Source organism: Anas platyrhynchos, chromosome 5 (assembly GCF_047663525.1).
Source record: "Anas platyrhynchos isolate ZD024472 breed Pekin duck chromosome 5, IASCAAS_PekinDuck_T2T, whole genome shotgun sequence".
Lineage (NCBI taxonomy): Eukaryota > Metazoa > Chordata > Aves > Anseriformes > Anatidae > Anas > Anas platyrhynchos.
In genome coordinates, this window is record NC_092591.1 from 4934993 (window position 1) to 4962642 (window position 27650).

Consider the following 27650-nt stretch of genomic DNA (forward strand, 5'->3'; position numbering starts at 1 on the left):
TCTAGGAGCGAGCATTAGGAAGGCAATACTTTACTTCATTACACCAACGTTAAAATGCATATTTGTATTTTGGATAGTACTTTATTGTATTCAGAAACCAGCGGAAATATTTTCCCAAATTACATGCTATAATAGCTCTAAACTTAAAAATGTGTGAAAATTATAGTTCCCTGCCCCATCCCGATCCCAGTTGTATTGCAAAGTGAACTTACTGACAACGCAGTCTCCTCTCAAAATAGAAACTCTGTGTGTGTCTGCCTGGGGAGGTTTTTCAAGGAACGGGGAAAGGGAGAGCTCACACCAGTGATAAATTTGGTCAGTAAAGTTACTTTTATTCTTTTTTTTTAAATAGAAGGGTTTTTTTACAATTGAGTATAAAGATATTCGTAGAACGTGGAAATGAAATGAAAAAAAGTATCTGGAGGAAATTCTTTTTATTGAGGAAGAGTTTACATATCTACGTTTTTAAGTATTCACCTACTTTATGCCACCTCCTGTTAACAGGCATAATGAAAATATTGCACTGAGCATATGCATGAGAAACACAGCTAATAAAGCAAGAAATATGGTAAATACATTTCATACAACCTTAAAATAACTCAAAACAATCATACAACAAATTCTGAAGCACTTCTGTGATCTGCAATCTTACAATGATGTTCATTGTTCTTAAGTCTTTATTACAAATTGACACTTTTTGTAGAAAGATTTTGTATTGGTTAATAAAACCACAGCCTTAAAATTGTTGGCTTTCAGTTACAGAGGTAAGAGAGGTATCATCTGAATTCACATCAGAGCTTTTGAAAAAAAAATAAATGGCAGCAGTGCAAGCATGTGCCTCCTCCAGTGTCCAAACCTGTTTGTGGTTTTGCCATGGCCAAGGAACAGAGCTATGCAGCTCAACAAAGCAGCCAGTCTCACAGAATACTTTGAGAAAGTCTGGCACCCATTCTCTTGTTTACCGATATAATGCTCTGCTAAATATAAAATGAAGCAGAAGAAACTCAGCTAACCAAGAGAAGTTCCACACAAGTCTGTCAATATTGACTACACCTGGGAAGTCATTAACAAAAGAGGAAAATAATTTTATTTGACCGACCAATAATGTAAATTTATAGAAACGCTGTTCTAACAATGGGAGAGAAAGGAGTTTTCATAATGTATGCTGAGCCCACTGTAGAAATAAAATGAAGTGTTACAGATTATCTGTTCAAGGCTGATGCAAGTCAGGCTGAAGACACAAACCACAGCAGTTCCAACCTGTTTTCCACATGAGCTTATTCTGAACAAAGGTCTATTCACAACAATTTTCAACTGTTTGTGGAAAAACTACCCCAAATGTTTCAAACATCACTAATTGCTCCAATTTAGTGTATGCACACTACAGCTCCATCTCAGAAGCACCTTCAACAAGTGCTGGAGCATAACTTGGCGTAAAAGTAGTCTGTCTCCAATATTGAAATTAAGAGCAGTGGAAGAGAAGCTTTTGCACACTTCACCATTTCATATTGCTCAGGCACTGAGGATCACTTATCTTCAGCACAAGAAATTTTACCTTTAGGTTTTTTGCTAGAGCTGCCGTCCGTTCCTCCCACGTACAAATGAACAATTGGGCTACATTTTATCCTTTCACTTGTTATAATCTGAATTTATTTACATACAAAACAAGAGACAGGAAAAAGTTGTATTAACCCAACCATGTGCACCTTCACCTTGTAGCAAGGATGCCTTTGACAAGGCAGCTGCATTACCTTTAGAAGCATATATAAAATTCAGTGTGCCAGTATCAAACAAACAGAAACAAGAATGTCATACAATCCCAATATATTCCAGTGGGCCCTTGACTATTAGGTTAAAAAAAAAAAAAAAGTAAAAATCAAAAATCTTTTCACCATTTTAGTTCTGTTTAGGATGCTACACAATGAATAAATTACATCTTTCTGGGATAGCGTTCCTTTCACTTCTACATCTCAAAGAAATTCCAAACTAATTAATTAGAGCAAGAAATTACATTGAGCAGGATAACATTTTAAATGAAAGAAATGACTTAGAAACACCAATCAAAGATAATTTGATTATGATTAGCTGTGCTGAAGTCTAAGTCATTAAAATTGATGAAGAATGTTTTTACAGTGGTCTATTCTATGTAATCCATTACCTACGCTATGCTCTGTAGTTCAAGTCTAACAAATGGTATCTGATAATTCAATATTGAAGACTAAAATACTTTCATTGTACCACTTGCTTCCCCACAACGTTTCCAATAAGAAAAAAACAGTAGCAAGTAGTTTTGCAAAAAAATTCATCAGTGGGAGAACTTTAGGTTACGTGAGATATCATTCTGATTTTTACCTGCTCGCATTCTACCTCGTCATGTCTAAATATGGCTGCTGATTTAGTCTGAACAGTCAATACCCCACAAAAGTTACAACCATGGTTTGGTAAGAAATCATTCCCTGTGCTTTCTAACTGAGGCCTGCCCAAAGGTTTCATTCCATGCTCTCAGCTGAAGTGACGAGCAAGACGAGCAGACCTGTAATCAACACGCAGCTGAACAAAGGAGTGAAGGATGTTCTTGTCCAGATTAGCAAGTTGTTCTCCTGAGCAAACTTGCTTTAAGTTATCCGGGGCTACAACCAGGAGGTTGCAAAGTGCATGCAAAGTATCAAACAGCTGTAACACCAGCGCAATCTGTTGTTGAGAGAGGAAAAAAAAAAACAAAACCAAGAGATGGGTATTAAGAATAAATGCTCCTTTAAGTCTTACAACACAACATCCGTCCAGATTCTCAAAACACTTCTTCCCTACAGAAGATGCATTTCAGTCATTCTTTCTTCATGTGTGCATAAATACATGCATAGGCACATGTTTTTCTGAGTTTCTGGGCTTCTGTTCTTTTTAGGACACAAAGACCTACCATTACAGGAACAGAATGTGTAACATCACTATGTGAAATGCTGATGTCCAAACAGAAACAGACTATTTTTATGAAGACTTCCTATGAAAACTTCTGGTGAAAAATAGTATCTAACTCAGAAACATGGCTGTACATCACCAACATACACATAGCTTACCTTGAAGTCTTTGGCACACTTCCTATATTCAGCCACATCACAAATAGCCAACATGCCTCCCATGCAACTGTAGGAATATTGCTGTAGGTGTTCATAGATGAGTCGATGAAAACGAACTCCAAGCTCCATCAAAACTGTGTCGACATTCTTGCCATCCATAGAATTTCTAATCTTTTCCACCTGCTTCCTGACATAGCTGCAGACTTTAACACAAGCCTTTAAAAAAATAAATAAATTCTAGGAACCTGTTCTCATAAAGTGGCTACTAGATCATAAGCTAAACATCAGTTACTAAGTTCTAAAATTGCTGAAGCACAACACCATTAGTTATTTTCTAATTAACAATTCAAACCGTTTTTCATTTGCCATAGAGGCAAAAATACAAGTAGAAAGACAGATGCAAGACAACATTCCACTAAGTTTTACTTCATATCAGTTCAGAAGAGAGCACTTCTGTGCATGCTTTTAATTTAAGCAATGATTGACCAAGGGGGAAAACCAAGGTGATTACAAACCTCATTAGCAGTAATTATAAGCCCAAATTAACAGCCATCCTCACTCTTCCCACAAGTACCAATCTTATTGCTTCACTTTTCCCATTTCCATCTGGCTTCAGGTATTCAGGCAGTCCTCCTACTTCTCTCCATTAATAATAATTTGTTCTCTACACCTCTCTGCATTTCCCTAACAACAGACTAACGTAACCCAGCCCTACAGCTGTATTTCTGCAGCCTGGAGTCTGGGATTTCAACAGATATAGTGGTAAAGAACATTTTACAGGAAAAATTGGTCTTGCCATACCCATCGTGTTTTCTTACGCTTCTGACACCCTAAGGGTAAAAAGCACCCAGCAACTAGAGCATCTGATAATTAGCTTTAAGCTATGAGTTTCAGAAACTAGTTCTCAGCTAAAAACCCTGTTTCAAATTTGGGCCTCTTGGGAAGGGAAAGAATGTGACATTTTGTCCAGCAGCTACTGATCTGTGTCTGACACTAGATACAAAACTCCTAATGTTGCTCTTCAGTGTGGGGAAGAGAGTCCAGAACAGTTTACAATTTCTTAGTACAAAATGGAATTGCTAACTGAATTAATCAAATACAAATGTTGTCAAACGTGTATTTGTTAAACATCATCCTGTACCTGATATCACTCAAGTGCATTTGAAGTTCCAACTCATCTGTATAGTTTTGTTTACTTACATTAGTATATTGAATCAAAACATTGTTTTCATCTTCTGGTTTAAAATCTGTCTTCTTTTGCTCTGCAGCCAAGATGTGCTTCATCTGTCCAATCATACAATTCAGCGTCCTTTAAAGTTAAAAATAAATTTGGGGTTTTAAAGAGAACGCTTTCATTTCCTTGATTTTTATATGTACATACATTGACGTGATTCTATGCAAAAGTATGCAGCATAAAACAATGAGGAAAAAATCTCACTACCTAACATTTCCATAATCTATAGAAGATATACTAAAGGCAAATATATTGTAAGCAGCAAAGGATTGAAATTGCAATGCAGTTCTCTAGAGAAGACAAAGTGCAGAAAATGCCTTTTAAGAAATAACTCTTTGAGCTCTCTGCAAATATATCAAATCTCTTCCTCAACTCTGCAGAAAGTGCCCTGTAGGACACAAATGCAAAGCCTGCTTTTCCTATGCAATGCTGTTCTCATCCCTCTCCAGTACAGAGATTCTTATGAAAACTTCAGTGACAATTTTCAAATTTCCATCACTGCAGAGAGAAAACAGCGCTGTAAAGGTTAGGTAACTGGTTCTAGGCTGAATACCATCCTTGAAATATCGGAACACTGCATGCTTCCTGGAGCAAAGTAGGGCAGTCAGTCACACAAGTTTGGTTTCCTAACATTAAGCTTGTTACTTTCCCCTGCTGCAGAACAGCTATGATTTTCATTTACAATTTTTATGGCTATCCCCTCATTTTTATATGAAGAAATGGAAAAAAGATTTAAATGAGTCACAACCTCAAAGCAAGTCAATGTCAGAAACAAAATTATTCCAGGTCTACAGACTTCTATGACTAGGTCTAATCCATAGCACTGCACAGATTCAAACAAGTCATCTAACCTATTTTTGTCAAACTTTGCTCCTTATGGAAATTCTGCAATCCTTTAACCTATTTCAATCATCACTCCTTCTGCCTTTAAAGGAAAAAGCATGAGACAATAAGATAAAACTGAATTTTATAAAATAAAATAAAAAGCACTCTGTAAGCATAACCAAATATGTCAGTAATATCCTTCCAGAGGTCAGAAATCTGCCATGGAAAATATACCCTGTAAACAAACAAAATCTAAACTTCCTATGCAGAATAAAGGTAGAAGAAATCAATTCTGTGTTCACAAATAATTCACCTTTACAAAACAAGGAAAACTAGTAATACATCACAAAGGAGTTTTACAGGAACCAGTGATCAACAGAAAGCTTAAATGTTTACTTGCCTATCAATACCCATATCCAGCTTCACTTCCATTTGTTCTATGATGTCCTTTTTCTTCTGAAGGCATTCAGACAATTTAGGAGAAGAACTGCAACAGCATAAAGGGTTGTGTAAGTGAGGTTAAAATACCAAAACAAATTTGTTAGCTGGGGCTGTTAATTACAACAGAAATGTGCAAAGATCTACCATCCCATCAAAAAAAGACTAGTTTAGATGGAGTTAGCTGTCTGTAGAACAACAAATAACAGCCTCAAAAGCCATCTGACCCTACAAATAGGGCTTGCAGAGTGGTGATGGGCAGTACTGCAGGACACTTCAAGCAGCATTGTGTCTACTGAACATGGTGCTTCTCTGCTGCTGCCAGCTGCTGCCACACCAGCAAGCAAACCCAGCTTTTCACAGAACATCTGTGAGCTCTGCCTTGAGCGTATCCAACCAGTGGGTCCTAACAACATACAGCTTTCATGTAGCTCATGATGTGGTGAGCTTCTTCCTCTGCAGAGGCTGATACCTCCAACAATCTCTGCAGCCCTGATATTGCCAGCTCAGCCCATGATGTAAATAAAAAAAAAATATCCTTTAGTCCTGGTCTGCAATAGAGCAGTGAGGTCTCTGCAGAGCAACTTGTCTCTACTTCATATCAATACTCTTGGAGCTCCCTCTCTCCCCGTGGTTATCCAAGATACAGATCAGTTTAACTTCCCTTCCTCCCCCTCCCATTACAGTATTTTATCTTCCCACAACATCAAGCAGAACCACTCCAAGAATAAACTCCTCTTAACAGAGATGAAGAATAAAAAAAAATCGCTTTGTTCACCAAAAATGACCATTCAAAAGAAAGAGACAATCAAAATAAAGGTACCTGATTAATGGCATTAGATGATCATTGAACTGCTTATCAAATAAATGGAAGATAGTATTGGCCTGGTGGACAACATCCAAGAAATAAAGATTTGCGTTCTTTGAATCAGAAGAGGGAATGCCTAAAGCAAAGAAGGTTTCGTTAGGATTGTAATGATATGCAGTTCTTTAATTAGCATGATGATATTTTAAGTATGCAGGATTTTTCCATGAGTTATTAGATCACAGGCTTAGAGTTTGAAAAATTTACCATGGTGCCATATATAGAATACTTCTCATAGCTATATCAGGTAAGCATAGAAATATCTTGCTTTTAAAGTTTCCAAAAGCAAAAAGAAAAATTTAAATATTTCTTCAGAACACAGTTTTTATGCTTTCACTGAGGAAAGACTGGTTCTCATTATCAACTTTTTAATATAAGCAGTTTTCTTGTTTAGTGTCACTTTTTAAAATGCAGAAATACAAAAACAATTAACAGAAGTAGTGTTGATGTCCAGATTTCTGATACAAATCTTTTTGAAGACAGTAGCACATTTCCATCCGTGCATGAATTCTCCAAGTAGAAGTAACACTTCAGAAGATATTAAAAGCTGACTCCCAAACACACAAACTGAATTTCATTTAGCCAATATATTTTGAACAAAGCCAATCAATAAGGCAAGGCAACGATCTGTAAAGTTGGTCTGCACAAAAAGGTCAACGAGATGAAGCGTTCAAAAGATATTATACTCACCAGCGAGGCCTGTTTCTAATGCATAATCGATGTGTTCAGTACATAAGAATTCTACAAGCATAGAAAAAATTCTGAAAGCATTCTTCGGTAAGTCAGACGGATCAGAGAGCTTTGAAGAAAAAGAAAAAAATATCCCAAAGGTCAGTTCTACATACATTTGAAAGTTTATCTGATATTGATAACCTTAAAATGTAATAAGTACTTCAAAATAACTGAAATTTTATTCTAAATTAGAAGTATCCATACAGAGAACTACTCAGGAGCAGTAGTTAGTATCAACAAATTCTTCAGCATCAACAGTTAAAATGAAGATAATATGCCACAGGACGCTAGAGAAAGCAAAAATAAACAGATTCTAATAATAATAATAATAACTTAAGGAAGCTATTCAGTAAGTTCTTAAAACGCTAGCATCTAGATGTAATCCCAGCAATCACCTGAACCACAGACTGCTGGATGCTGGGAGAAGGTACCTGGAGAAGATGACTCTATACATGCCCTGCCTTTTTTTCTTTTACTTAGCTTTTGCTAGTAGCCACTGCTAGAGGACAGGATGCTGGGTTAGATGGACCTTCACTGTCAGCCAGCACAGCTGTTCTTCCATCACTGTCACCATAACTCAAAAAATAATCCAGACTGAACCTCAGCTCCATTTATCACAGTTCAGCTGGAGTCAGAGCATGAAAATTTTTATTAAGTAGAGTAATGCTCACATATATACCTTCATGAACTGTAAGCAACACAGGATTTTGGACAGCAACCTGTCAGTAAATCCACTTTCTAAAGAAAAATGTGACAGGGCTTTTGCACATAAGAAATAGGGCTTTGGTTTCTATGGAATTAAGTGAAGATTTAAGAAGCTAGGAATAAAATTATTATTGCAATTCAAGTTAATTTACATAACAGCATTCCCAAAGACTTCCTCTGTATGCCTGAAAACCAACCATAAAAAACGCCACCTTGTTACAGAAATTTCCAATCAGAGGAATGTTTTAATATATTGTTACGTTCAGAACTATTGACTTATTTTTCCTAAAGCAGTCAGCACACACAGTGTACCTGTACGCATCTGTCACATAATATAAATATTGCCATAAGCTAGCCAGGGACTTATTTAACTTTTTCTTTGCATAGTGAATTGTCCCCGTGACAATCTTAGCAGCATTTCTTCCCTCCCTCCCTTCCCCCCCTCAAAAAAAATTGGTTTTTGGTTTTAGACCAAGTATGAAAAAACACTGATCCTCATAGGAAGGGGGGGGGGGGGGGGGGGAAAGAAGGAACAATTACAAACAGTTGGTGTCATGAATTTAACAAGTTAATAGCAACTATCATACTGAGAAAAAAGATGTTCTACCTGTGTCTTGCAGTTACTGACTTCCACCACTAGGAATGTCTATCGTGTCTGTGCCATACTTGTACTTTATTACACCTTTACCCTCTTAGAATCTACAATAGTAAAGCTTCTGAATATCTAAAATGTTAAAAGCTTTTATACACTGAACTAATTTAGAATGTTGGAGGCATAAAATATTGTTAGAATTAAGTGTGTTTAGCTAATAAGAATCCCAATTATTGATTTAAGTCTGCAATTAAATTACAAGGGGTTTCATTTAAACTAAATACCAAACAGCAAGCGACAGGCAGTAAAACAAGTGATTTAATTAAAACAAAGAGTTGTTTTCTTTTTAAGCTTAAAGTATTTTTAAAGAAAAGTAGAAAGTTACCAAGGCAAACAATATTAAAGATTATTTCTACTCATATAATAAATAATTTTGTTGGTGATACTGGTGATGAGTCCCGTAAGCTAGAACAACTGGCACTTGACACTAAAGATCAACTGCTGAATTAGTCTCTGTATTCTTAAAAAAAAAAAAAAAAAAAAGAAAAAAACTATACACTAAATGTTTCCCAGTTCTTAGGTCTAGTTTATTTAAAAAAAATGCAATTTACACAAATAGGTTTAGTGCTCCCCACTTCTTCCAAACATAGACAGTATTAAAAAGCACATTTAAAAAGCAAACCTATGGCCCCCAACATGACCCTGAATCACTGAAAAATATAAGAAAATTTGTTTAATAGACTAAAGCCCTTCCTATCAAACTGAAAAGTGAACCTGAAGATTTAATTTCATAAACACAACTGTATCACTAATGGAGATTACAGGAAGCAAACTTACCCTGTGACATCTTTCAAAGGCTTGTTTCGTTTCTTGCAAAAGGTTAACCACCACTTCTTGTGAGAGAAAAGTTTCTCCATGGGTATCAATACTCGGCCCCAACGGCAGGTTTGTACGTTGCCTTATTCTCTCTTTGAGGTCTTGAATACTAGGACAAAGAAATACCAAAAGATTTCACTAGATGGAAATTTTGACATTCACATTCAACAGTGATTTAGGATGCTTTAGTTGTTAACTCACAAAAACAGAACCCAAGACACAGTTTAGGATTTGCAAGCATTAAGACAGTCTTGCAAGCTTAAAAAAATTGCTAGTAAATGCAAAACAACCACCTCTGATCCCAGAGTTAACCGTATTCTACCATGGCACATCTGCACCATGGGAGCAGCTATTCCCCCACTGGGGAATAAAAATAATTTCAATTAAATCCTCTGGGATGTATGCTCTGTGGACAAAGTTTAGCTTTCATACATTGACACATTTTACTTTCAAAACACAAATGAGAGCTTTCTATCTTATCCACACCCACAAGTCTTCTCATCCTCATTCCTATCTACGCAGTCCTGACTTAGTCGAGCATGCTCCAACACATTTCCATGCATAAAGCAACCCATTAAGTCTGTCATTATAATCAATTTAATTTTCCCCAAGAAAATTAAATTTTCATCTTTGTTTTGTAATTCACTTAATTTTGTTGTTGTGCTCTCCAAAACAATTTTCATGCCTGACACACTGACCCCAACAACGCTTTGAAAGGTGCAGTAGTCTCATCATCTCTGTCTCACAAATTTTAATTCTTCCTTTCCCACATCTCACTACTCCTTTATTAGTTTCTCTACCTTGAGGATAATGAAGTCTTGTTTTTACCTTTCTCTAAGTCCATTGCATCTTCTGGGCTCATTAAGAGCTTTCTCACTGACATTGCTATGGTCTTTTCCCCTTCCTAGGTCTTGGGAGGGGACCACAAGACCTGGGCAGGTGAAAAAAAATGTATGCTTTTAGATACACACATACACATGCGTTAGGTACCTTAATTTTGCTTCAGTCCTTTTGTGGATCTGGATCCTAAGTTGAAACATAGGTTTAACTGGTATTTTTCATTTTCCATGAGTATATAAACACCATGCATCACCTTTCACATGTATCAAGAGCAATACGCTTTTTAAGGGAAGTTAACATAAAATGAGAGCAAATATAAAAAGCTGTAGGTCACTTTAGAAGCTTGCCCTTTTGCAGTTGATCACTGCACATCTGGCATGGCAAACACTATGTTTCTCCCCTTACCACCTCCCTTCCACTTTAGAAGTAGGGAACTTTATAGAAAAAAAACTTACCCTCCAGTGCCAATAGACCTCTTCTGGTGGTTTTTGGAATCATAATAGCGTTGCAGAATCATAGCGCTCCTACTTTTCAGATAACCAATTTCCACCTCAATGTAATTCTCCAAGTAGGAAATGAAAATGGATTTGATAAGCTTAGACAAGAAAGTCTGCTTATCAGTACCCAAGTTAAATTCCATCAATTTGCTCGAAAGATTAGTAGTTCTTTATGCGAAAGAAACAAAGAAGGGGAGAGGGGGAGAAGGTTGAATTTGTATGAATTACAGCATTAAATGTTTGTAAAGTACATAGTACAACAAAATCCTGATTGTGATTAGGACTTCTAGCAGCTTTATATTTAAGGAAAGAACTTTGCATAATTCGTGTTTGAATACATACAGCACAATTGCAATCAAAGTGAGATATAGAGGATTGGCTTTTGCCCAGATTTAAAACTACACTCAAAGACCACTATACTAAGTATTTCCCATTAAAAATAACAATGGCTATTTACAGTTTTCTTTAGGAATGTGATCACTGGAAAGGTTAACAGCTTTTTTTTTGAGAAGTTTTTTTTGTCCTCTCTTCCTACATCTTGATAACACATTCAGTTTATTATAAGTGGATATCAACAACAGCAATTTCATCATCAGTATGTAAATACCTTGTATACAAATCGTAGAGATTCTTAAGATACTGCTCAGCATCTGATTTCCTGTGTTCTTCTAGCTGGTCCTTTACATAAATCTGCAAAATTTAGGTACATCTTTTAGAAGAACAAATATTAAACCTCAGGTCATACTCACTACCTGATAGGTTTACACATATGCTTCCTTCAAAGCATACATCTTAAGTAACTCATATATTCTTTGTTTTTAAGTCTCTGATCTACAGACCTTGCATCACCTACAGATAGTTAAAGGGATTTTTATATTATTAAATCATCTTCTTCAAAAAGTAGTAGCATATGAAGCAAATACAAGAAAGAGACTGCTTTGAAAAGATACTTGACCAAACGCAAGATCTGGTCTCACTAAGAATCAAAACAACTAGAGGTCTAAATGCATTTCTGCAGTTGACAACAACCAAAAGACGTATTTTCATATTTGTTTACCATAATACACAAAGCACATACAAGTTAGAGCCTTCTTGTAACTGAATATTTGGCCAAAATATCTTATGGTAAATAATATATAAGTCAAAACTGATGCACAAATTTGGGAATGAAACACAAGCTCAATCCCTACACTACATTATTATTATCAATAAGGGGAATAATGCTGACAGGGAAATTGAGTTTTGCAATGAGTAGGCATTCTGTTGACTTTACACACTTAAGAGAGTGTATTTGCAGGATGGATAACAATGTTCAGCTACTCCAAACTTTCATATAAATAGTGTATTAGCTGCAGAAAAATATTCCTGGCATAAGTTATTTTTCCTTATTCAAAGCTAGCCTCATACATGAGACTTAATTCCAAATATGAACACAATAAAGATATTATTAAACGTGAAACTTCCTTTCCTGATACGTTCTGGGGATAGCACACAGAAAAGAATCAAATGTGAAAGACATCTTATGAACTAGCTAATGAATGCATTGATTCCCTTAATTTTACACACTGAATTTGGGCATTTTCATTTGCACTGTATCTGCAGTACAAGTAGCTTTACTTGAAATAGCCCTGAATATCTGTATGGAATGCTATAGGGCAATCAGCTGTGATTCCACATCTTATACATGATTATGAATATTGTAAATTCACAATAATTGTTATTACCAGATAAAACACTTATGGAGGAAAAGCTTGCTCAATAACTTTAACATGTTAAATTTGAAATACCTGAAGTTTAACTTCAAAGATATTTTGAATGAGTTTGGCTAGCACAGTCTCTGGATTGCTAAAGACTTCTCCAACTTGCTTATTCACTCGTTGGCAGAGAATGGCTGCATCTTCAAACACATCATTCCTCAGGAATGCACCCTAGGGTTTCAAAAGCAAATTTAATAATATATTTACAGCTACTTATAGGACTAAATAAACCAACACCCAAGGAGATGCATGGAAGACAAAAAATGCATTACCTCTTGACACTGTTTTATGTACACATCAACACAATGGGAATAGCCCTATGGAAGAAGCAAAACAATTCAACGTTAATTCAGGTTCTCCATGTTTTTTGTACAGAATGAAATTAATGAAATACGACTCCTCTGAAAAAGTTATTGAAAAAAAAAGAACATTCATCTGAAGTGTAGACTGTTTCAAATCCATTTTTGTCACAAATCTAGCATAGCTTCAATTATCATCACTCTCCATGGTTATACACCACAGGTTTTAACACTCCTCAAGCATGAATGTCAGCGCACACACATTCAAGAAAAGATTATCTCGGAATGGTCTCTATTGACACTGCCTCTGATTCTTCATCATCTGCTTCCTTCATTCCCCTGCATTTGATTCCAGATGGAACACCTCATATTTGTAAAGGTATACGTTATCTGATGTGGTCATTGTGCCAGTGTAAATATGTTTACTTGAAAGAGGCATTTATTGTATCCTGGTGTTTTGTTGTTGCTGTTTGTTAAATTAAGACCCCTGCTTTTACCTTAAAATGAAGCAAGACTGCTGCTACTTCTCTCATTCTGGAGATTTCACCTCTCCGCTGTGCACTGGTAAACTCTTGAATTAGCTGGCACTCTAAATCATGGTACTTACCTGGAAAGGAATGGAGAAAATAAGAAAAAAAAAATGAAATCCATCAAGCCATGTAATAAGAGCACTGACAAAAATGGTATCACTAACAGTATCGCATATTTCTTTGATCAGTTTTAATATTTCATATATAGAAACATGGATTGAACTGGATAGATAACTTACTTGCTATCTTTGATTTTACTTCAGAAAACCTGTTAATATCAAAAAATACCACGATTAAATTCAAATCCACGTCACAGGAGAAATCAGACATCCTAGATTGCCTGTTACCCATGATCTATTTTAAAATGAAAATATGTAACACAAAGATGACAGAAAAGTTACATGCTTCATAACCATAAAAACCTACAAGCATCTAATCCAAATCTAATTAAGTCAGCACACCAAAATTATCCCATTAAAAGTCTGTTAAGCAGTTTAGGATGTGTATGTAAAGATGATCCTGCAACATGAGTACATGAACACGAATTCAAGAATAGAGGGGACAGAAATAAGCACGATCCATCTCAAAAGCTACAGGAATCACGAGTGAAGTAAAGCCCCTCTCCTATCTTATCCCTCCCCGTGTCCCCCACTGCCCCCATAAAAAGAAAAGCATCAGAAAATGACAGCTGTGAAGTAGTTGTGGTTTTGTTTGTTTTTAAGAGATGTTCAGATAGAATTTTACCTGTCAAAAGGCAGTTCCTGTGCAATCAAATGTAGTTTCTGAATAATATCAGCTGCCTCTTTAATCTGTTAGAAATAAAAACATGACAGTCAATTACTGAAGATCTGATTGTGGGCTATTCCTTTCTCACATCTCCACTGTTCAGCTTTCATACATGTAGTTCCTATTTTCCTGATGCTTATGATAATTTTTAACATACAATTATATAGGGCAAAACATTGTAAAAATTCTTTCACTATATGTTCATATGGGACACACCTCTTCAGGTTTTTAATCTGTCTGGACACATAGCTCAGCCCCACATCAGTCCAACAAGACTTACAGACTTAGTTTCCGAGCTAATCAGCCCCAAATAATAAGGCTAGAGCAATCTCACTTCAATATTCACCCTTCCATTTTGTAAAAAAATACACAAATATAATACAAACAGCCAGCTGAACTGCAACATGATACTTTACCATGAATTAGGATAAAAGTCAAACAGACTTGCACCCAACCAGAAGGGCTCTCTGGTGAGCTCAGAAGTGAATTAGCTAGCAAACCATTCAGACACCCCAGTAAAAGCACCAGTGAATTCTTTAACTTGAAGAAACTAGAGGATAGTTGCATTCAGAAAAGCTATGACTGTGCTTGGCATGAAGAGGGAAAGAAGGGGGAAAAAAGGGATCAAGGAAGAGCAGAGCTGGAGTACCTAACATTCTCCCAAGGAAGGAGAAATGGAAGCTGTATTAGAAATTTAAAAAGCTGTGAGGTCTAAAACAAAAATTAAGATGAAATTTCATTTATCGTGCATCTACAAAATATGAATAGTATCAAGGATACAAAAACTATAGAATAAAGATAAAGCAGCATGCAGATTCCTGCCGTCATGAACAAAAAGGCCATTTACCATTTGTCTTTCAATGATCAATCCATGGCAAGTGCATCTAAGTAGTGCTCAGTGACTGTTTCAGTAGGCTAACTAGAACTATGGAAAACGGCAACTGCTACTTTTGGAAGTGTCACAAAAAGAAAGAGCTGGTTGCAACTAAAAAAGGGTAGGTTTAGGGTAGATATAAGGAAGAAATTCTTCACTATGAGGCCCTGGTGCAGGCTGCCCTGAGAAGCTGTGGCTGCCCCATCCCTGGCAGTGCCCAAGGCCAGGCTGGATGGGGCTGGGGGCAGGGGTCCCTGTCCATGCCAGGGGCTGGAATTAAATGGGCTGTAAGGTCCCTGCCAACCCAAACCATGCTCTAATTCTGTGATTAAGAACAGCAAATTTAGCTGCTAACGTCAACTGGTCAAAACCACAGCTCTGTGACAGTCGTAGTCTTTATTACTTGGTCTTGGTGACTGGAAGGCCCCTCAAATGGATTGATGAGAAGTTAACTACTGCATCCAGGCAAAGCCCTCAAATACACTGACACAACAAAACACATGGAGAACATGCACATTGTCTCATCTTTCCTGTTAGCCATGTTCCAGGGAAATACAGTGAGAGGAATGGAAGTAAGGAAATCCAATTCTCCCACCACTGAAGAGCAGCTTGGGGTTAAAACTTTTCAGGATTGGAACAAGACACACAGGTAAGAAAACAGAGCACAGTCATCACATGAGGTTGGTTGTTCAGCAAAAACAGGGGCTCTAAGAAGGCGCAGTCACTCTGCTTATTAAGAGCCGCTTATGTTTTGAACTGTCAGCTTACAATAGCCTCTTAAATCAAAAGCAGCCACGCTCCTCAAATAAATCCAATGAAACAGCAGTTATTTCTATTAGCTTAAAGCAACCTTAATACCTAACAAGCATTTCTGTTTGATACTGATGTCATTAGGATAGCCTATATATTAGCAGTTATTCATCAGCATCACCAAAAGAAAAAATCAAAAAGGGAAAAAAAGCACCCAACAAATGGAACATTTTCTGTCTTCTTTACACAAAATAGCTGTTAACTAACTTCTTAGATTTTTATTGAATTCGTGGCCTTTTCTTATGCACAACAGAAGCCATGACAAATCAATTCTCCATGGTTTCTGCTTAAATCCAGACATATCTCATTTTTAATTGAATTATGGTTCTGTAAACTATTACATCAAAATAAATATAGATTCTGTAAAACACAGCTTAAAGACTAAAACATCTGAAAAAAAAAAAACAGAAAAAAAGGTGGACAAGGAAGAGCAAGAGAAAATTTTAACTGAAAATATTGTTATGAGCCAGTTAAAAGGCATAATGGAATGATGTTGAATGCAGAACATAAATGAGGAAGAGGGTGTAAGAATAACAATAAGCATTAAACATGACAGTGCTCCCACATGACAAACCAGCGAGGTGCTGCATCATTTTATAATTGAATTGTTTTAGCTGGAGCGATTTGCTTGCTTTAAGACACTTCCATGCAGAGGAGGTCCTGGTTAGCTGGCAGCACAAGGCAAATCATAACGACTCTGAGGATGAAGATACACAGCACCTAGCTTAGGACAAGACAGCAAAGAAAAGCCATCACTGAGATGATACGTTGGAAATTGTGCAGTAAAGCCAGGAGAAAGTAATGGGAGAAATAACAATTTGAATGTAGAGAGAAAAAAAAGGAGGTAAGAATCCAATAGATTTCAAAAACTAACATCACTGAGAAAAACACAAAATAACTGCTTCATAACTCCTTTATTGCCTCTCCTTTCTCAGTGTCCTTTGCTCTTGATGTCCTAGGGAAAAACTCACACTTATGGGGGACAGCTTGTATAAGAAAACCCAACATCATCCAAAATAGAATCTGAAATCTGACCACATCAGTTTGAAGATGAGAAGACACTGATAAAGTATTAGTGATTTACATTTTAGAATATCTGCTCCTATGTCATGCTTCAGAAATATTTTTAGTTCAAAGATGTATTAAGATGTCACACCACACATCTAGGCAGGTTCTTTTATAAACACTATTGCTACTTGCTATTTAAATTTGGAGACAAAAAGTTACAGAGCAGTACTAAACCACTTGGGCTGAAAATACTCTGTGTAAAATAACATATCCAGAAAATTGTGTGTGTTCTCACATGCTTCCTTTTCAGACTGACGTAAGACTTCTGGTCTTTCCTACATTTGTCTTCCTCCAGATTTGCTGAATGTCTTCAGGGTGTACAAAGATTAATTTGTTTACCAATTTTCAGGCTTACCACATTTATCTACCAAAGAATTTTCAGAGCCTTCAACAGGAAGCATTACAAAACTAAGTTTTGAGTAAAAGTTGAATTCTTTACAAGACTCTACAGGAGACAACACAATTTTCTTTAAATTATGCTTTGTTATTTACTACGCTGTCTTAAATTAACTTTAAAATGCATGTTTTATTTCTACTTAGGGGAAAAAAAAAAAAAAAGATGATGACCTTGAACAGACTATCTACATAAGAACTTTTGTTATGCTGGAACCTTTCTGTTTTCCTTGGAAATCAGAAAAGTTTTCTGCACTCCCTCGCTGACTAGGGCAAATTATCAACTGGCAAATTACCATATATCCACAGACCATGATTCAAAAATCACTATGCAACTGAATTCTTGGAAATAAAAGTATATGAAGCTATTAGTTTTCCAACTCCCTGAAAGACACTTTCAGCTCAGTAGTAAACGGATGACATTAACCTATTCTTAGGTCCTTTATGAGAGCCATTTCAAGAAAAAAACATTTTTGCTGAATGTGCAAATCAAGTTTTTGCTGTTTCCATGCACTTTTCCTTACTACAGTCATACCATTGCACACAATTTAAGCAGAGCAGGATGATTGCTCAGGACACACTTGGGGGGAACAAACAAAACAAAACCAAAACACACACACAAAAACTACTTATCTTACTACAATGTGAATGTGCCTTGTTGCTTACAGCTGGACACTATTCCGTCAATTTATTTCTATTAGTCAGACCTCTCAGATTACATTTGCATCACGAACATACTTTTGAAGCACAAGAAAAACAAAATGCTTTAACGTTTCTTTGAAGTTTTCCTGCCTGGTTCCTCTAAATTCAGAGGGTGGAGACATAACCACAGGACTATACAAAGCCCCAAGGCATGCTGTGACAAAAAGGTATCCAAGGCCAGTGGACTGACCCAACAGAGTAAAGTTTCACAAAGAAGTTGCATTCAGAAACATTCTGCATTACAGGGTGGATCTGAGGCAAGGGGTTCAAAGAAAAGGCAGATATCGTACAGGCTCTAAAGTTGCCTCCCCAGCATTTCTCAAATCTCTGATAATTTCATAAAATGAAAAATGCCAACATTGCCACATTAAGCATCACTGAATACAAGTGCTTTATCAGCAATCTGCAGCCTAGTGTTGTTAATTTACATTTCAGAACAATGCAACTTTAACAAGTCAGTCACTCACGGGTTTGAAGTCTGACCATGGTAAGTCATGGTAGCAGCTTGTAATTAGGGCAGTACTGCTTATTGCTTTGAACTGCTTTCATCCCGCTGACAGCTCTTACCTTTTCAGAGTTTGTAAAAACATCAGACTTCAGCTCTCCATCCAGAAACTCATTAAAGTATTTCATCAGCTTCTGAGCCTCCACAGCCCGTTGCCGTGGCGTGTTTACCCCCTCCAGTTGGTCTCCAAGGTGACAGACCTTAGTTGCTACATAGCTGATGTGCTCGTCCAGCTCTTGGAAATGTTGGAAGGCAACCTGGGAGAACACACACACGGACACAATTCTCGTCGTTTCCACTTACCGTGCTTTAGGAAGCACGAGAGTTACATCAGTAAGAAGCACGGGGAAGCCAGGCATCAGCTCTCCAAGCTATCTCAAACTGCAGAACTACTCAGAACCACTAATTAAGTGCACACAACTGCTTAAAGTTTAGTGCCTTCCATTAAGCAATTGTGAAGACTCACTTCTGGACTAGCTAACGCTCATTAATGGAACGTGCAGGCAAGCACCCTCTGTTTTCCATCAAACCCTCTATTTTTACCCCAAACAGTAGCATACTGTACCAAGAAATGTTAATAGAGTATGTGATGCTTTTAAAATCCGCAAAGCTTAGCACTGACTATACGCTTTAGGTTTTACCTGGTTGCTCTTCTGCAGCTCTTGTACTTTCTTGGCAAATTCCTTTGCTTCCTTCTGGCATTGCTGTTCGAGTTTCTCCACCTTTCTCTGAATCCTTTCATCCATTACCTGTAATTCTTGGATGTGATTTACAAATTCTTCCAATAATCTGATTTAAAATAAAATACGGTAAAGCAGACGTCAGTTCAAAAGGCATTGTCTTACACAGAGAGCTTTTAAAAAAATAAAATAAAAAACCTCACAAGGCTGACATAATCATGCGTACCTTTGGAAGGCTATTTTGTTTTAAACTACACCATCCTAGTTGTATAGAACTCTATGTCTACATAAAAGCTTTGTGATCATGTGAATGGTAGATGAGAGTGGAGAAAATGGTTAAAACATTGATTGCTCAAGAACCTGGCTCTTTCACTGGCTCAAGAATCCCTTTATCCCCATCTTCCTTACATATATTTTATCAAAGCAAAGAAAGCTTAGGCCACTACATCCCTTCAATGTATGGGTAATAACAGTAAAGTACTTTCAATTGTACTCTAGTTTTTATAATAAACTTGTTAATCATTGTCTATTTAATTCGCAATGAATGCAACTACATAGTAATAATGTTGTTCTGGTTGTAACCATATTACTTCCTGACTTCATTTCTCTTCTCCCTACAACACACAGTATATTTAAAGCTTTTTCCTGCTATTTCCCATTCATTTTACTTTCAGACTCACATTTCACCCTCTCCAAGCACAGTATATTTGAATGCAGTCTTCAATTTCCTCTATTCTTTTTCATTCAATTCTCAATGTGTTCCTCTTTCATTCCTGTTTTTGTCCATTCTGTCCCATTCCAGTCAATTTTTCAGCTCCTATTTTTCTAAACATCTCAGTCACTGATGCACGGGAAATGGACTATTCCCCACATCCTCCACAGCCATAAAACTTACGCTAATAACTGAAAATACATGAAAGATTGGAGAAGTCTGTTGTCCACATTTCATATCGGAGCAGAAGACGGAAGGAAGCCAGAATCCTTTCCTGGGAGCTTCCTCTAGACTGCTGAGGAATCTGCATTTTCACATGTACTCTTCAGAAGGTGTACTGTTAACCTGATGCCCTTCCAACATGCAGTACTGCTGAAAGGCAGAACGAGCATGCTGTTCCTCTCCTGGCTCCCCTTGCACTTGACAGAGACTCTCAGCAAGCAGAAGGGAAAAGTGGAATGCGTTGTTCTACCCTCGCATGACTCCTTCAGCACTTCATGTCTACAGCACCTCTCTTGGCCAACGTTGAGGGCTTTCTCTGAGCAACACCTCAATAATATAAAGCGGTTCTCTCTAGTTGCATGGAGGGTCAATGAATTTTCAGATTTAATTTCTTCTGCTAAAATGACTGGCTTTTATCCTGCTGCTTAAACCATCTGAAGCGCCTTTTTTTCTTCACTGTATTAGTCTAAAAAACTAATTAGTATTTCAAGTGGTATTTCTGCAACAGTAAGTGACTAGAAGTCACAACTTATTGAAGAGAACCTTGATTGTGGCAGATGCTTACTACTTCTTTCCTCCGTTTTCTGCTTGCCAGAAGCCCGAAAGGTAATCATATTGCATTAGATGCCAGAGAAAACTATGCGGAATAGACTTGAGTTTTGAAACGTGTTTTGAAAATAAAACGTTAATGAATCTAAGTAACACAAAGCATACTTTCAAACAAAAGCATAGAGAAGTACAGAAAGTTCATATTCATTTTACAAGCTAATTCAGTTCAGTTTTGGGTTTGTGTTTTTTTAAAAGTAGGTATTGTGCCAATTCAGCATTTAGTCAGCAGTAGCATTCAATGTATAGCAAGAGAAGAAAATACTCAAATAGGAGAGATAGCTGCTGGTCAGGTTTCTCAGAACAGAAATAAGGAATTGAGCACCCTTTCTACAACAAAAGAAAACATCACTTTCTAAAAACGGAAAAGAAAAAACATATACCAAAAAGAAACAGAAACCTTCTGGTATTATTTGGCCTCCCTTTCTCCCCATACTAGAAGATCCCACAAGTAAACTATTTACTGGGCAGGAGTCTCCCACTTGTCCTGATAGATATAAAAGTACATCACAGAAGTTAACACAAGCAAGCCAACACAAATTAAGAAGAGAAGTTAAATTGACTTGGCGTTAGTACCAATCACTAACTACACTGAAGTATACACCAGACACAACTAAGAAGAAAGAGCTAGAGGAAGCAATGCTGCATATTTCCAGGCTTCTTCTTATTCATATTTCTTCCTGCTTAACTTGCATGTAGAGATTTCCGTAGAATACTGGCCTTAAATTCAATGTTAACCGTTCATCATCGTGCTAGGAATTCCAGCAACATCCCCCCTTCTTCAAAGAGCCAGGCTGTTCAAGAATGAATGTCCTTTGACTGTGCTAAATAAGCTTCTCCTACCTGTTTCGAATAACAGCAGATTGTCTATGACTCTAGTATTTCCTAAACTTCTTAAGACTTCTAGCTTAGGTAACTACAAACAATCCCAATCGGGAACAAGACTGTGAGAAGTCACTAAGCTACTGCACTTTGATTAATTCATCGTCATAACGTAAATCAACATTCAGGTAGCTAAACGTTTTGTTGAGCCTCCTAGCTCAAAAGCATTCCAGAAGAATAACAGGAGGATGATCACGCTTACCTTCTTAATTATAACCATTTGAAAAATGAAAACACTTAAATTAATTGCATCCCTAGAAAGAATATTAATACTGGTACAAAAGCTAAGATGCAGAGCTATTTGAAATGGTCGCTCTTTGGAAAACAGAAGATCCAGAAGAGCAGAACACAGAAGCTTCTGTGTTGAAAACTGCTATATAAAATCATACATCTGAGTTCCCACCCGTTCCTGGCCCAAAAAAACAGAAAACTTTTTTCTTGCCTTAGGGCGAGGTTTCTCAGCAGAGCCAAGCCAGCTCACCACAAGCAAGAGGAGAAGGTCCTGCTCTGCTTCTTCCTTCCCCACTTCCCCGGCCTTACTTTCCTCACACACATTCCTCCTTGCCACCGGCTCACAGACACATGATCTTCCCTTCGCACCTGTTCCTAGGTTTTTCTGGTTCCCCAAAATTGCCAACTCAGCTAGAAAAGAAGAGGACTTTTTTGTCAGGTTAGTTTTTTATTCAAGTGGATTAGCTTATCCCAGGATCACATGCCGAGAGCTGGCTCAAGATGAGCCATCACAGCATGCAGCTAAGTGCAAGGAGAAGGGGCACAAGTCCACCTCCATTCAGCAGAAGCAAGCTGTTCATTTGGTTCCAACTATAGTGCACACAATCAGTTCAAAACAAGCTAAGTCAACATTGCCATGCTCTGGCCTTTCCTCCCATCCTACCTGTTTGTTTCTGCCTTTTATTTGCACCAACGCTGTAAACTACTGGGTCCTGCAAGTCAGTGTAGGGAGCTAAACTGGCAAGAAATTCATTAAATTGACTTAAATATCATAAGCAGCAAAGCCTAATATTATGCTTTAATCCAGAAACTTTTGTGCTTCAGAACATTCATGTCTGACAAACAACATTAATTCTCCTTTATTCAAAAGGTTAAAAATCAGAAAGTGACTTTCCCTACTCTTGTTACTAAATAGTTGATTCTGAAGAATTGGCTCATGTTCACAAATTCTAGCAGTTCTCCCAGATGAGTATTTCACTGGATACACATCAGTGCCACACACAGGCTTTTTGTTGTGTGTGTAATAGACCAGTACAATTCGAGACGCATTCGTTTTGACCATTATGCAATTTTATCTTACCTTTTTGGATCGAAAGCTTCTCCACCTCTGGAACCTCCTCCTGGTGTCCTCCATGCCAGCCGTTCAATGTATTCATCTGCCACAAAAGGCTCCTAGCCACAGAATAAAAACTCTTTACAACGTGCCACAGCAGGGTCTTTGCTTGCACATCATTTTGAAAGCATTTAGAAGCATTACGACAATCAAGAGCAAGTACAGCATTGCCAATTACCCCATCACCTCTTTCTTATGTTTACATATTTAATAGAGAACACTGTTTTTAGTATGGTGGGTTTGAACATCCAGTCTAGCAATTGTCAGACTACTAGAAAATGCTTCAATAGCAGGCTGAAGAGCTGGCTCTACACTACCTGTAGTCATTTCCAGGTGAGCTTATGGATTGTCATTAAAAGCATCTGCCACATGCAGCAGACCACACTGCTCTGAGATATTGTATCACCAGACTCTGCTGCAGCCCAAGAGCTTTTAGCTGCACAGCAAACCAGATCAGAGAACTGTCTAAATTTGCCTAAAAATGTCTAAATTTGTCTAAAAAATTATGGGGCAAAGTAAGTTTTGTTTGCAGATGCTCAATTCTCCGATTCAGTTCACAATATGTCATCACAAGCAAAACTGACCAAGGCACTGCCCCGTGGCAAGGACAGTGCCAGATTGCCACGGGACACTGTGCAACATCCAACTGCAGCTGCAGAAACAAAGCAGATAAAATGGGAAATAACAAAGGATAAATAAAAGCAGACAATGGACTTCACTTTCCCAAGAAAGCAGAGCATGAGTGATGCTAAAAATACAAGGTTACACAAGTTTATCCCATAATATTTGCCTGATCTTCCTCAAGAAATACTGCACAACAGTGAAGAGTTAAGAAGATTATTTTCCCATATGACAATGTTTTCTGAAGGCGCAGACCTCATAATAAAACCAAGAGCTCATATTCTAGTTGACCTAGGACTTCAATCAGCTCAAACATTTCTTCACACAGTTAATATTAAGTGCCCAAAACAATTTACAAAAACAAAGCATAATGACACCTATCCTTTAAATTAAAACCTACATTATTATTTATCCCTTCAGATTCATTGGTAACGCAGACTTTACTTTGGTGCTAACATTAGTATATCTGAGCTCAGTAAATAAAGTATTCTTGCAGACCCCAGGACTTCCTGGAAAGCTGTTACAATACACATGCAAATGGGTCTAAAACTGTGCAACACAGCCCAACAGAGCCAGGAGTGGCTCTGGTTGATAGTGGTACTTGCCACAACTCCATTCTGATAATGAAACACACAAACACAACATCACTGCTTTTGATAAAGCTTGGGGCAGACAGACAGAAGTAACAGGGAAGGAAAAAACGGCATTTTCATAACTAAACGCAAGGGTTGGAAAGCAAATATTGCCAGTCATTGCTCACATTAACAAAGCCACTTCAGTGTTCTCCAAAAAACACATTATGTCCCAACCAGTTGAGCCCAGCTATTAAACAGAAATATAAAAGCTTTTAAAATATATTTTGCAACTTGCAGAATCCTGCTAGACAGGGCAGGAACTCCAGCAGATCACCCGGTAACTCCTCTTTCAAAGACTGACCGGAGTAACTGTTCTGCTCAGCCAGTTAGGCTGACTGGTACTTGGTGCAAGTCACTCAGCTCTTCGCCCCAGTTCTTCCTGACACACAACATTGTTTCCTTTACACGAGTCCTCTTCATCAAAAATTTTAATGCGATGTTTTCATACTAAGTATAAACTCTCTGTTTGTCATCTTTACATCTCAGTGTTCGGGAATGTTTTTGCAGCTTTAATTACAGGCAAAACGAGCCATTCGATGCAGTAACACTCCCTTCAGGGGAGTCCTCCAGCTTCGTAATTGCATTATGGCTCTTCTCAGCACTTTTCCTTTATATGAAAATCACAACCACAACTTTTCCTCTGAAGATCCCGTAATCCAGCTGGAGTACCGCTCCATTACAAGGACACCAATGCCAAATACAACTCTGTGGAAGAACCCTATACAGAGGGTGCACTGTTCAGCGATGCTGTGTGCATACATCTATGGATGCATATATATACGCACTCTCTCTATATATATCCTAAATATATATAGTGATACTACTTATAGTGATGCTTTTTTTGATCAGACAATATTTACAGGGCTTTTCTGCAAGCCAGAGTATCAAAGCCTGGTCTCTTAAGGAAGTTTGATATACATACCCTAGAACCTTAAGAAATAATAGCTGTGCCAACTTCACCCTAGCCATTACGCCTCTGTTCTCTAAATCTCCCTTGAATATACGTGAACGCAGAGTGTCTTGTCTGCAGCTCCCTCCCCTGCATCCCAAATGCCAGCAGCAAACAACTCGGTCAACTCCTAATTACACTGTGCTGCCCAGCCACAAGGCCAAACTGAAGCTGCAGCAGCCGTGTCCCCTCCACCGTCCTTTCGTGTGTCCTGCTCTTCTGCAATGCTCCTCCTGCTTTCCTCCTTCTGCAGCATCTGCATCACAAACCTGCATTGTTTTAACAATTTGACACAGCAACAGAGAGTGTTAATTAGTTTAGTCAAACCTAAATGATGGCAGAATCACTACTATGTGCAGCCATAGTATTTTAAAAAGGCATTAGCCTGGAACACGTCTGTTTAACAGGAACACTTACAGAGACTAAAAGAAGCTTAAAGTCAGGTCTCCTTTGTCATATAAACCCTGTCCTGTATTACTCAAACAGTAACCGTAGGGGATGTTATGGTGTGCAGCATGCTGACCAACAGAGTAAGAAATGAGCTCTTTCTTCTGAATTTTCACAAAGGGCAAACTAAAAATAATCTCTTTGATTTATAAAGAATAAATGAAGCTTGGGATGATCATTTTAAGACATGGTTCCATGATTTCAAATGTTCCCGCTGCAAATCCAAAGTTTTAGTTTTGTTTAAAAAAACCTCTAATATAGACTTTTTAATGTTATCTTGATAATATGGTCACCTATAGCTATCAGAGAGCCTAATTCCTATTTTAATTTTCCTCTCCAGTTCTGCAGAAACTGCTGAAAATCAGCTTTTACAAATGTCATTTGCAAGTTCTTTGCCTGTTATCTGATGAGCCTCAACAGTCAATTTCTTCACAGCTTTGAACTTCGCTCTAGCTCCAGATGAATTAACGTGATCCTATCCATTCAGCCAATACTCCTGATTTAATAAGAGATAGGCCTGAAGTGGATGATAACCTGGTTTGATCTGGTCTGTGTAAGTGAAACTAAACTGGACCCAGCCACGTTAAAATCCAGTTTAGCAATAATTATTTTTAAATTACATTTTGAATTATACATAGAAGAATGAGTCCCTGTTGTGTCCATTTTCAGCACAGATCCTTCCATATAATTTTATATATCCATATTGAAAGTTACTTTCAAACATGCTTTCATGCAAGCATTGAAGCCAAATACCACCCTCAGTATTCAGCTCAGGGTTACTCCCATAGTAAGTATCTTCATGCTCTAACCTTCATGGCAGTCACCTCAGACTAAAGTACCAGACAATATTAGTTTAGTTAATGTCCATAGAACATCTCCTGCCTTTGTAGTGATAGAGAAGTGAGAGCAGGAGAGAAAGAAATCTCAGTTTCCATATCGGAAAACAAGATTTCAAGCCTTATCTCTAGGCAAAGCTCTCGCCTACTTTGCAATTCCACCTTTATTGCTATTGCAAAATGAAACACGTTGTTGCATGATCCGGAACTGCTAAAACATACAGTTTTCTTTCCACATACAGGTCATTTCCAATTCACCATCCCACAAAGAACAGAAGCACACAGTTGTCATGTTGGGAAATCAACAGACTCCTACAGAAGAGTGTTAAGGAGGTGCAGAGAAGGCATCAGGCCTGGCATCTACCTGCTTAGAAGACACTGTATTATTCTTGCTATTTTTTTAAACTAGGCAAGCAAAAAGACATGAGTCATAACACTCATGTGTCAGAATAGTGATTCATAAATACAAGCGACCCCAATGCATTTATGTAAGAGTATACAGAGGACCCTACAGCGAGACACGAGACCTCTCCTGAGGGCTGGGGAAAGCGAGTGCTGGTGTTAACACCAAACAAGCACCAGGCTCTTGAGTGACTCAACAAGCAAACAGGGGATATCTGGTACCGATACCTCACCCCCTGCACGAGCAATGGGGACAAACACTGCCTGATAACCACAGGTCCCATCCTGAAAGGCCACGGTCCAGACCAGAAGAGAAGCTCCTGGAGTGTTGTTAAAATTTCCTGCTCATGGCCTTGGGCGAGCAAGTTGGCTTCTTGCACCTCAGTTCCACAGCAGCTAAAGGCAGGGCAGGGATCCTTCCTTATTCTCAAAGGCTTGAGAATAAGGTGCCAGGGTCAACCCGGTGTGTGTGCTGAGGAGGAGACGCGTTGCTTTCCCAGCCAGGCCCTCACACACCCAGGACCCCCAGCAGAAGGGGGCCGTGCATCAGGGTCCCTACAACCCCTCAGCCGCCGGGCGAGGAGCGACAACACCCCCGCAGCCCACCACCCAACCCCTCACACCCCCCATTTTCCCATATCCTCACATTTTCAGTGCACACCCATCGGGGCAGGAGGCCCCATTTCCCTTCCCGGGGCCCTCCTCGCCCGCAAGCTCCCCACACACCCACCTCGAACAGCTCGGCCGCGGCGGCCATGGCGCACGGGGATGGTGCTGGGGGGGCTCCTCAGCAGCCCTCCGCCGCCCCACCACCGCCTCCCATTGTGTCCCCCAGCCCCGGCACCGCCACCACCGGCAGCAGCAGCCTCGGCACCGCCTCCACCCGCCGGAAACAGGCTTGCGCCGGGCGG

At 38.3% G+C, this 27650-nt stretch overlaps 1 protein-coding gene across 2 annotated transcripts; it reads right to left on the bottom strand.

Moving 5' to 3' along the window:
* Window positions 1-417: 417 nt before the first annotated feature.
* On the bottom strand, window positions 418-27644 carry EXOC5 (exocyst complex component 5). Of its 2 annotated transcripts, XM_027458237.3 has the most exons (19): window positions 27470-27634; window positions 22817-22908; window positions 19044-19191; window positions 18465-18659; window positions 14009-14073; window positions 13504-13532; window positions 13232-13341; window positions 12708-12752; window positions 12466-12606; window positions 11286-11368; window positions 10637-10846; window positions 10332-10367; window positions 9303-9450; window positions 7127-7235; window positions 6395-6515; window positions 5534-5620; window positions 4275-4383; window positions 3075-3290; window positions 418-2691 (listed from the first exon to the last, which is right to left on the bottom strand). In XM_027458237.3, the coding sequence occupies exons 1-19, from the start codon at window positions 27494-27496 to the stop codon at window positions 2503-2505; spliced, it is 2160 nt and encodes a 719-aa protein (XP_027314038.1). In that variant the 5' UTR covers window positions 27497-27634; the 3' UTR covers window positions 418-2502. The 2 variants fall into 2 exon arrangements, with proteins under 2 accessions (XP_027314038.1, XP_027314039.1); XM_027458238.3 differs by lacking the exon at window positions 10332-10367 and having other exon boundaries at window positions 27470-27644.
* Window positions 27645-27650: the final 6 nt, after the last annotated feature.

Bases quoted from the DNA above. Each gene is read 5' to 3' on its own strand.
- EXOC5 (XM_027458237.3), bottom strand. From the start codon at position 27,496: ATGGCCGCCGCGGCCGAGCTGTTCGAG. The intron at 11,369-12,465 runs GTATTTCAAATT...TAAATTTTGCAG, and splicing joins TCTTTGAAGTTAAACTTCAG to ATTTATGTAAAGGACCAGCT. The intron at 7,236-9,302 runs GTAAGTTTGCTT...TTTTCTTCAAAG, and splicing joins CCTTTGAAAGATGTCACAGG to CTCTCTGATCCGTCTGACTT.